At 33.5% G+C, this 11379-nt stretch overlaps 1 protein-coding gene across 1 annotated transcript; it reads left to right on the forward strand.

Moving 5' to 3' along the window:
* The first annotated feature begins 6129 nt into the window (after window positions 1–6129).
* LOC127105509 (adenosylhomocysteinase) lies at window positions 6130–8351 on the forward strand. Its single transcript, XM_051042700.1, has 2 exons — window positions 6130–6935; window positions 7319–8351. The coding sequence occupies exons 1-2, from the start codon at window positions 6225–6227 to the stop codon at window positions 8063–8065; spliced, it is 1458 nt and encodes a 485-aa protein (XP_050898657.1). The 5' UTR covers window positions 6130–6224; the 3' UTR covers window positions 8066–8351.
* The last annotated feature ends 3028 nt before the right edge of the window (window positions 8352–11379 follow it).

Genomic DNA, 11379 nt, shown 5'->3' on the forward strand with positions numbered 1-11379 from the left:
GGCACGACACGCAGGTCGTATTTTAAAATCCCAAAACAAAATAAAGGAAAACTAAGGCCATAAATGATCACCACAAGACAATAATAATAAACACATTATTATTATTAATTTAAATTCTATTAATTAAATAAACCAAATTAAATTTTGGCAATTGATCACATTACATAGAGTTAGTCGGGGGTTACGCAACGCCCCGATGCAAAATTTTAATGAACAATTCATTTGAAATCAACGTCGATTTTCGCATCAACACTTGATACTTTAAAGCACAACTCTTGCGCAGTCACAACCCTAATCGCATAACTCTTTGACAACACAACCCTTGTACCGTCATGAACCCTAAAGCACCAATTTCAGACCGTCAAACACACCGCGATTGTTAATTCAGTATGATTGATCAACATGTTATTGCTTCACCATACTAATGTCGGATCAAGAAGCAAATAACCATTGATCGCTCAAAGGAAAACAACCATTAAGTGTTTGAATTAACGAAATAGAAACAATATATCATATATACCGTATTTTACATCAGAATTACTTATATCATATATATAACTAGATCGATCTCAATTGTGTAACCTATGGACGATCTATGTGTCGCTGCTTCACCATACTAACATCGGATTCCGAAGCATAGTCAACATCAATCATCCAAATCGTACACACGTGATGCCAAATTTAATTACTCATTTATTCTTTGATTCATTCCGTCTTTTAATCGTATTAATACAGAAAATAAACAGCTATCAGATGCATGGTTTCGTAAGTGGCTCTGATACCACTGAAGGAGAAGAGCGATCCAAAACGCAGCGGAATTTAAAATTTTCTCCTTTAGTGATCCTTACGAATGTGCATGATTAGTGATAGAATCGTTACCTCTTGTGGCGATTGAAACCTTTGATGCAAATCTATGGAGCGATCACGGATGTTGAATGGTGACAACGCCTCTACTCAGTCCACACAAACGGATTCCTTCAATCTCAGTACTAGCTGCTACGAATGAAGGCTTTAAGTGAGTGTGTGTGTGTGTGTGTGTGTGTGTGTGTGTGTATGTATGTGTGTGTGTGTGTGTGTGTGTGTGTGTGTGAGAGAGAGAGAGAGAGAGAAATGAAATTACAACTGCACAAATGGTTCTGCACAAGGGTTCTATTTATAAAACCACTTGTGTAGGTTGCAAGCTAAAAATCCCACTTAACTTTATGTGGCCCATATCTTATGATATGCCAAAATCACTTAAGCATGTGGTACCTTACCATATTTCGTATTCTACTTAAGTACATTATACCTTACGATGTTCTACAATTCACTAAAGTGCATCGTACCTTACGGCGTTCCTTAGTTACTCTATCTCTCATTAATCCATCCTTTTATGTGTGACCCTGTAGGTTTTCGCGACATTAGCAATTATATTAAATCACGTATTTAACATAATAAATAGTGAGCGGTATCTAGCAACACATCACTGCTGCCCAAGACACGAAAATGTCATGTGATCTGACAAATCCTTTTGTGATAATACTTATGTGTATAATTACCCGTTTGCCCTTATGTCTATATTGAACACAAGGCATAGACCTGTCATCCTTCTCCAGTTCAATATTGGGCCCGTAGACATTTATCCTATTACGCAGGATGGGTAAATTCCATCTAGGTCACTCATGTCCCTCAGCATGCTTCGTGGAGTATCCATCAACTGTCTTTATGGTCATCCAGTTATGGGCAATGTTTGATCAGCAATAAGGCATTTGACTCTACATCTAGGGTACATAGTGGTTTCAGGTCAAAGGGTGGTATACGCCATTATCACCATGCGAATAACTTATGACACTTAGCATAACATTCTATATAGTATTCTCATAGCGGGTCAATTTAGTATAAATATTATTCTCAATATTCATACTTATGTTTAAGACTTGATAACTCCTTATCCATGACCCATGAGATGTGATCATCAGTCTATATACATAACAGTCTTAATGCTTTAATGTTATCCCACTTCACAATAAAGCTCGACTACAGGTACTTTAAGAATAGTGTCCTTATGTTTAATGGGATCTCATGATTAAGTCACACTTGATACATTAAACGGACTAGCTATTCTAGGGACTTTATTAAACAAACATAATAAAGAAAAAGCCTTTTATTATTAATAAATAATTCGATACAAGTACCAAAAGTATTGACCTCTAGGGCTTACACCAACACGTGAGACCACCTTATACATCAATAAAGGTGCCACCTCAACTATCGTCACCGACGTATAACATGATAGAACCCCAACGACCACCACGTCAATGTACTTGATGACATAGATCAATATGGATGAGTGGAATGGAAATTCCATACAATGTGATCTCTAAACCATGTGTATTTCCAACTGGTCCTACTAGAGTATTTAGTGAGATCAAACAAAATTTCTTTAGGTGCAATTCAAAATTACAATATTTGAACATAAAAAAACTTAACATTGTTATGACAATATTACCTCATACATTTTTATTTATGTAGAAACTCAAACATAACATAAAGTTTATAGCAAAACAAAACCTAAACATATAAAATTAAGTAAAACACTCCCACTAATTTAAGTCAATATCAAAACCAAGACCCATGTGTCAAATATTTTCATTTATTTATTTTAAAAATACTCTAGATTATGTGTGTTTGGCCATTTTTGATACTAATAGGATTCGTACTCAGTACTTAAACTTAATGGACGGGATTCTTAACCATTGGGCTAATGTTCCTTTTGTTTAAAATATTTACATGTTAAATATATATTACAAACTAGATTATTTCATAATCATTTATTTTTACTATCCATCCTCTCAACCTCTACCAAAACACAACAAAAGAGCACTAGTTTCAATTAACTAAGACGAAAGTAGTGGCAATAGCCATTACAGAAAATAACAATGGGTCATCTCCAAGCAGTATCATGTCTCTCGTGCTCCTATTGTATATTAGCTTGCAGAATCCTTCAATATCCCTTGAACTCAATTATGTAACATCAAAAGTAAACTCAAGGTGTTCTCCTCAGCAAACACCTTCAGTTTGAGGGAGGAATATTAAGATATAGAAGCTTACACTGCAAGCTGAGTTAGTAAGACTCTGTCAATTTGTTAGAGTTGGTTAAAAATTATTAGGAGATAATTTCTCTTGATCTATTTTAATATATATATATATATATATATATATATATATATATATATATATATATATATATATATATATATATATATATATATATATATATATATATATATATATATATAGTTTTGTAGATCAACATGATGAATATTCTGATTCATTGAAAGAATTCCTTATTCTCTCAACTCTCAAAATCAACCAAAAAATAACACCAATGGGACATAAGTAAAGCTTAATCATCAATGAACAACTTCTTTATCAAGGTTGCATGAATATATAGTGTGGATTACTTTACCATTAAACGTTTATCTTTTGCACCAAATGACCTCATAAGGGTATATGGTTGTCATTGGTTCCCCCTCAAAATGCCATTCTGAATAGCTGAAAGTGAGTAAGTGGACCAATCAATAACACATTTGAAGTTTCCAAACAATTTTCTTCTTTCTAGTATTCCATCTGAATGATCCCGTACTAAGATTGCATCAATGACTATCATATTATATAGATTAAGAGAGAAAGTAATTGTCTCTTCTCTAGACAAATTCAGAAGATACAAAAATTTATTATGAAGCAAGAAATTGTAATAAATTTCAGTTGGTTATACAGTTGATGATATGCAGGACCTGGACTTATTACAAATGTAGCAAGTCTAAAATTTCTAATACTACTATTCACAAGTTTACCAGTAAAAACATTTTAATGGGATGCATGCTAAAAGGGAAATATGTCAAGATTGTGAGATACTAGTTTCTATCACTAACAACCTACCGACAGAGAGAAAATTCAGAAATGGATAGCCATGGCATTTTTTTGTTCGTAATGTACTAATAAAAAAAGCAAATAATAGTACGTAATATATATTTAACATGTAAACATTATAAATAAAAAAAACATTAGTCCAAGTTAAGAATTTTGTCCAATAAATTTAGGTACTGAGTTCGAATTTTGTTGGTAGCAAAAATTAAATCTTTTTCGATGTTTTACTATTAAAAACAACAAAAATATATTTTACATTGACTTTTGACCCATATAGAATTTTAAAAATATTCTGGGTTGAAATAGTCAACCAAAGGCCAAATACACAAAATCTAAACATTACAATGGGGGAATCTAAAAAAATCTTACAGTGGGTAAACCGAAACTTGATAACATTGCAGGGTATAGTATATTTAACCAAAATATTTATTTTTCCAAAATTAAATTACATTATAAATAATAAAATAAAATAAAAATCTCAAAACATTTAATGCACAAATTTCAAATATTTTAAATAATAAATACAAATCAAAATATCAAAACATTAACTAGTTATTTAATATTCTGAATTAAACTATAATAATAAAGTATTTAATAAAATAAACAGGTTGTGTTCGGGGACATGTTCGAGGTGAGTACTAGTGTCCCTATTACCTGACTCGTTCGCATATATTATAATCGAGGAAAAGCTAAACATAAACTCGAACCCACTCAAAGCGGGTTTTCCCCGTCAAATTCGTGGCAGGTTTGGATGGATACCCGTAGATATGAGTTATTTTTCCATGCCTAGTAGGGGTGGAAATAGGCTAGGTTAGGCTAGGCTTTAGAAGGCCAGAGTCTGACCTACGGTAAATTTACAAGGTCTGAGCATGATCTATGACCTACTATAGGCTTTTTTGTCTGATCTGACCTTTTTAAAAGACTGACCTGACCTGAAAGCCTATTTAAAAGTCTGTTTCTTATTAAAATTTTCAATTAATTCATATCACTTAAGAGGTCTTATACGTCAGCCTATATATGCATATATAAACCGACCTATTTAGCATTTTTCTAACATATATGCATAGGCCAGTCTATTTAGCATTTTTTCTAATATATATGCATATATAGGTCAACATATTTAGACTATTTTTAATATATATGAAAATATAGGCCGACCTATAAGACTTCGTAGGCTTTTTTAATAGCCTAAGACTGGTCTATTTAATTAAATAGGCTTTTAAAAAAGCCTAAGCCTGATTTTTTTATTAAATAGGTCTGGTCTGACATGACCTTAAATAGGCTAGGCTATAGGCCCATGTAGGTCGGTCTGGCTTTATCCTATCCCTAGTGCCTAGGAAATTATGCTATCCCTTTCTACAAATGTACCTTCTTAATTCTGAATCTTCGACTACCTTTAATTGTTTTTGAGATGGAAGTTCAGAAACATATGATAGTGGCTCTGTCGCAACTTCATCTTATGAGTTTGGCTTATGTGAATATCTTCCAATATTGGTGTAAATACTTGAATGAGAAACTTTCTCTGATTTTTTTCTTTCATCTTTTATGAGTCCATCGTAGTCATACGACCCAGGCGCTGGGAAAATGCTTAGTTTCCCTGGTGCCAACCATTCATGCCTTTAGGGCTTTCTTTGAGCACTTGAAACAATTTTGAAGATAATTTATTCTTAGTTACCCCTATCTTCCCAAAGGCTCATGCAACAGTCTACAGTGTCGGAGATAGAGCAGGGGGTAAATGTGTCGATTTATTTCCCAAGTATGAGATCGAGAGTCATTTTCATATGTAAAGTGAATTGTATATCTACAAAGAAAAATAACTGTATTTGAAGAAACAACTTATATATGTGCTCTAGTATCCGTGTCTACATAACGCAAATACTTAAAGAAATATTAATTTTATCTTATTAAATAAAATAAATAAGACTTCTTAGAAAATAAATCCCTTTACTTCTCCACTTCGATATTTATTTATTTGAATAAAAACAAAGGAAAGGAAAATGCATCAAAAGAAAAGCATTCAAAATAACACGGAGTTTTTCTTTTTGACTCAAAATACTCGTATGAAGTTGAGTAACAATTGAAATAGAATGACTTAATTTATTTTCAGGTCCATAATATCTAAAACGGTAAGAAAAAAACCAGATCTGGTCCGGCCCGGTCCGGTCCTGTATACTTCACCAACTCCCATTATCTTAAACCCTTATTTATACCCACTCTCATTCTCACTTCATCCTTCACCTCTCACTCTCCTCTCTCTACAATCCGTTACACTAACACAGTTTCTTCTTCACACACTGTGTTTAGTGTAATCAACCATGTCTCTTACAGTAGAGAAAACCACCGCTGGCCGTGAGTACAAGGTCAGAGACCTTTCTCAAGCAGATTTTGGCCGTCTCGAAATTGAGTTGGCCGAAATCGAGATGCCCGGACTCATGTCCTGCAGGACCGAGTTCGGACCATCCCAGCCCTTCAAAGGAGCCAGAATCACCGGATCTCTTCACATGACCATCCAAACCGCCGTCCTCATCGAAACCCTAACCGCCCTCGGCGCTGAAGTCCGTTGGTGTTCATGCAACATTTTCTCAACTCAAGACCACGCCGCCGCCGCCATAGCTCGTGACAGTGCTGCTGTATTCGCCTGGAAGGGTGAAACCCTACAGGAATATTGGTGGTGTACTGAACGCGCTTTGGACTGGGGTCCCGGTGGTGGTCCTGATCTAATTGTTGATGATGGTGGTGATGCTACTCTTTTGATCCATGAAGGTGTTAAAGCTGAAGAGCTTTTTGAGAAAACCGGTGAGGTTCCTGATCCTACCACTACCGATAACGCTGAGTTTCAGCTTGTGCTTACCATCATTAGAGATGGGTTGAAGACTGACCCTCAAAGGTACCGTAAGATGAAGGAGAGACTTGTTGGTGTTTCGGAAGAGACTACAACTGGTGTTAAGAGGCTTTATCAGATGCAAGCCAGTGGAACTCTTTTGTTCCCTGCTATTAATGTCAATGACTCTGTCACCAAGAGCAAGGTCAGTTTCTTTACCTAGATCTGTTTTTTGTTTATGTTTTAATTTGTATCTTTGATTCAGATCTGGTTTATGTTGCTAGGTTAGTGCTGATTAGAGTGTGTATATGGTGTGAAATTGAGTATTGAGTTTTGGATCTGCCAATTGTTGATAAATGTCTTGAAAGAAGTTTAGTATATGTAATTGTATTTAAATGATATAGCTGGGATTTAGATCTGCCAATTGTTTGATAAATGTCTTCTAAGAACTGATAGTTTTTTTTGATGAATTCAAGGAAGAAGTGATAGTAAATTGGTATAGCTAGGGTTTACTTGTGTATGCATGTAGCTAAACTATGGAATGGATTTTCATATTCTGATCTAACTATGTTTGTGTTTTTGCATCAGTTTGACAACTTGTATGGATGCCGTCACTCTCTTCCAGATGGTTTGATGAGGGCTACTGATGTTATGATTGCTGGGAAAGTGGGTGTTGTCTGTGGATACGGAGATGTTGGAAAGGGTTGTGCTGTTGCCTTGAAGCAAGCTGGAGCTCGTGTGATTGTGACTGAAATTGATCCAATCTGTGCCCTTCAGGCTCTCATGGAAGGATTCCAGGTTCTGACTCTCGACGATGTTGTCTCTTATGCTGATATCTTTGTTACCACCACTGGTAACAAGGACATCATCATGGTTGGTGACATGAAGAAAATGAAGAACAATGCCATTGTTTGTAACATTGGTCACTTTGACAATGAAATTGATATGTCCGGTGTTGAGAACTACCCTGGTGTGAAGCGTATCACCATCAAGCCTCAAACCGACAGGTGGGTTTTCCCTGAGACCAACACTGGCATCATTATCTTGGCGGAGGGTCGTTTGATGAACTTGGGATGTGCCACTGGACACCCTAGTTTTGTGATGTCCTGCTCTTTCACCAACCAGGTCATTGCTCAACTAGAGTTGTGGAATGAGAGGAAATCTGGAAAGTATGAAAAGAAGGTTTACGTTTTGCCTAAGCATCTTGATGAGAAGGTGGCTGCACTTCACCTTGGCAAGCTTGGAGCCAAACTCACCAAGCTTACCCAATCACAGGCTGATTACATCAGTGTGCCAGTTGAGGGTCCTTACAAGCCAGCTGCCTACAGGTACTGAAAGGTGATCAAGGTGGTGATGAGATTGAGGGACAAGAAAATTGATTTTATGAAACCTTTTGATTGTTTAATTTTTCCTTATTTTGGGGTGTTAGACTTTTTTCAGAATTGTGGCTGTAGAATTTTAGGTTTTTGTGATGTTAGGGTGGGATGGGTATGAGGAAGGTAACCTATTGGTTTCTGTTGATTGAGACCAAATGGGTTTGAATAATGCTTTGGTTGGGGTTGTGTGAGAAGTATGCCTTTAATGTTTTTAAAAAATGAGTAAAAAGTTTTCTGGCGTCCTACTACTATCTTGATTTCGAAGTATCATGTTCATGTTCATGTTCACACGCGTACTAGAATGGTTGGTTTCTTTTTGATTTTTTATCATCTTCAGTAGAAAACAAAATGTCGGCTTATGACAGCGAAATGTTGGCGTTATAGTCCAAACTATTTTCCTCTTATTGCTGTCAAATCCATTATTGAGCGTCGGTTTTAATGATTTCACTTGAACACTTATGATATTAGTAGTATTAGTTATTCACATGTCAGTTTTATTTCAAAATAATCTCTAAATTGACTTTGGGTAATCTCAAGCAAATAGTAAACTCAGATCAAAATTTGTTATTACTTTAAAAAAAATTAATTTGATTTTGTTATAGTTGATAATTATAATAGTTGTTATTATTATTATTATTTTTAAGGAACTTAATAGTTGGAATTCATATTTTAAAAGTAAATAAGTAAATGGCTGTAGCAGGTTCATGTATCTAATGTCTTTGTCTTTATAAATATAAGTTATTTATCTTATAGAGTGAATTGTTCACTTTAGTAGCGATGAATATTTCTGAAATACTTCAAAAGATTAAATATTTATTGAACATTTTTAAATAATCTATAAAATAAAAATTTGATTATACTATTAATTGAAGTGATTTTGAAAGTTGAAACTAGTGTTTGGAAAAATAAATTTTACAATGTATTTCTAATTCCATTAGTTTAAATGTTGTTGATATTTTACCTATCGAATAAGCCAATTTTATATTAACGATAAAATATAAGGACCCAAAAAATGCTTTTTTTTCCGACTCAGATAAAATATAAGGACCCAAAAAATGCTTTTTTTTCCGACTCAGATAGAAGACATTAATTTGACCGTTAAGAATATTAGCATGTGTCAAATTGCCGATTATTAGACATTGGTCTTAGGAATAGACTATATAAACTTGAATGTTCAATCGGTATCTGCTGCAGGTTTGTAATTCAGTTGGTACAATCATTATTCAGTAATAACAATCCTTATTTTTCATTCTCTATTTCTCTTCTTATTGTGTTTTTGGAATCATGGATTGTTAATTAATCATTAAAAGATGAATAATACTAATGATATTCTAAATTATCTTCCAATTCTTAACGGCAAAAATTGGAACCAATGGAACAAGTAGATGAAGTCCTTGTTCGACTTTCATGAAACCTAGAAGTGGTTACTAATGGCCTCCCTAAGCTTGCTGAGAAATGCAACTGATGTTCAGAGAGTCACGAACAAGGAGGCGAAGAAGAAAGACTGCAACGTCGCGTATTGCATTCAATTGACGGTAGATTCAGTGAGTTTCAACAAGATCGTTCATGCTGAATCGACGAAGGAGACATGAGATATTATTGTCAAGTACTATGAAGGAGGTGAGATAGTCAAAGTCGTCAAATTGCAGATTTTGCGACGACAATATGAATTGTTGGAAATGAGAGAAGATGAAAAGATTGCAGACAATGTGTCGAAGGTGTAGAATCTCGTCCATTTCATGAAGGATTGTGGTGAAATCCTAACTGATAAAATGGTATTTCCTCAGTTTTTTATTACAAATCGTTTTTTATTTTTCACACGTATTAAGAAATGTAATAATTGCGGTATGAAAAAGAGAAATTATGAAGAGTCTTACAAAATTGTCCTTCATTAAAGGTATTGGAAAGACAAATGACATAATTAAAAGGAGAGAGAATAATAAATATTTAAGGGTATAATTAAAAAAAAAATATTAATGATTCATTGGTATTATAAAACGATTTATATTGCGGTACAAAATATTTTTTCAAAGTGACTTATAATAAAAAACGGAGGTAGTAGTTGAGAAGATAATGCGTACGTTGATCTTTCACTTTGATCACGTTATCGTAGCTATTCAAGAATCTGACGATCTTAAAACCTTGAAGCTCGAGATTTATAAGAGAAATTATCCGATCCATGATTTATTGTTAACATCAGTAACTTTTGAACTTAAAGTTTGAAGACATTATGTTTTTAGATTTAAAGTTTGAAGACATTATGTTTTTAGATTTAAAGTTTGAAGACATTATCTTTTTATCATGGTATCTTTTTCTTGCCCTAGCAGAGCATTCGCAAAACTCATTTTTTCTCACTGAAATACAGTTTCTTTTTTTCTATTTATTTTAAAATTAGATGCTTTTATATTTGAAAAATTACATTTTCAATTTTGGAAAACCAATTAAACCTGCATTTATGATGAAAAATTCAAATATGACATTTTAATGGTTGGGGTTAGTGTTTGATGTTTTTTTCTTCTGTTATAGTAATTTAAATGTGTTGTTCGTGTTATGTAACACATTTAAATAATAAAAATTTAGGTTCTATTTATTTTGTAAAAATATTTACTATTTCTATTTTTTAAAATATGTGTTTATTTTAGTTTGCGATTTTTTACATAAAAGTTATTAATTAATAAATTAAAATAAAAAAAAAGTTGTCTAAGTTTGTTTAGACATTGTAAGAATCAACTACGGTAGAAGATAAAATTCTAGCTAGGAAAAAAATATTTATAGAAATAAATTGAACATATTTTTTATGAACTTTTTATTTATTTTAAAAAAATACATATAATTATTTATTTAAAAATATTTTATTTTTTATTAAAAACGTAAAGTTAACACAATTAAAAGAAAACTTTCATAAAATACACAAATAGAGATCTTATTGTATTATTACATAACTCAAGAGAAACATAAGGGAATTTTTTTACCAAAATACCCCTATTTTTAAATTTTTCCTTCAAAAAAACTCTGATTTCAAAAAAACTCTCAATCTATCCCACTTTTACCCCATCTTTTAGAGGAGGCGTCAGACCAATTGGCGTCAGCTCCTAAAGTTAGAGAGGAGGCGTCAATTGGATTGGTTACATCACATGGTGCTGTCAATCCAATTGGGCTCATGTGTTAGTTTGAAGAGGAGGCGCCAATTGGTCCGACGCCTCAGTGTGCAATTTTTTATGTTATAAATAAAGGTGTTGTGTGAATCATTTTTCCACATCTCATTTCATCATT

This window comes from Lathyrus oleraceus, chromosome 7, assembly GCF_024323335.1.
Source record: "Lathyrus oleraceus cultivar Zhongwan6 chromosome 7, CAAS_Psat_ZW6_1.0, whole genome shotgun sequence".
Classification (NCBI taxonomy): Eukaryota; Viridiplantae; Streptophyta; class Magnoliopsida; order Fabales; family Fabaceae; genus Lathyrus; species Lathyrus oleraceus.

Excerpts from the sequence above, each read along its gene's own strand:
- LOC127105509 (XM_051042700.1), top strand. The coding sequence starts at position 6,225 with ATGTCTCTTACAGTAGAGAAAACCACCGCTGGCCGTGAGTACAAGGTC. Across the intron at positions 6,936-7,318 it reads ACTCTGTCACCAAGAGCAAG|TTTGACAACTTGTATGGATG; the intron begins GTCAGTTTCTTT and ends TTTTTGCATCAG.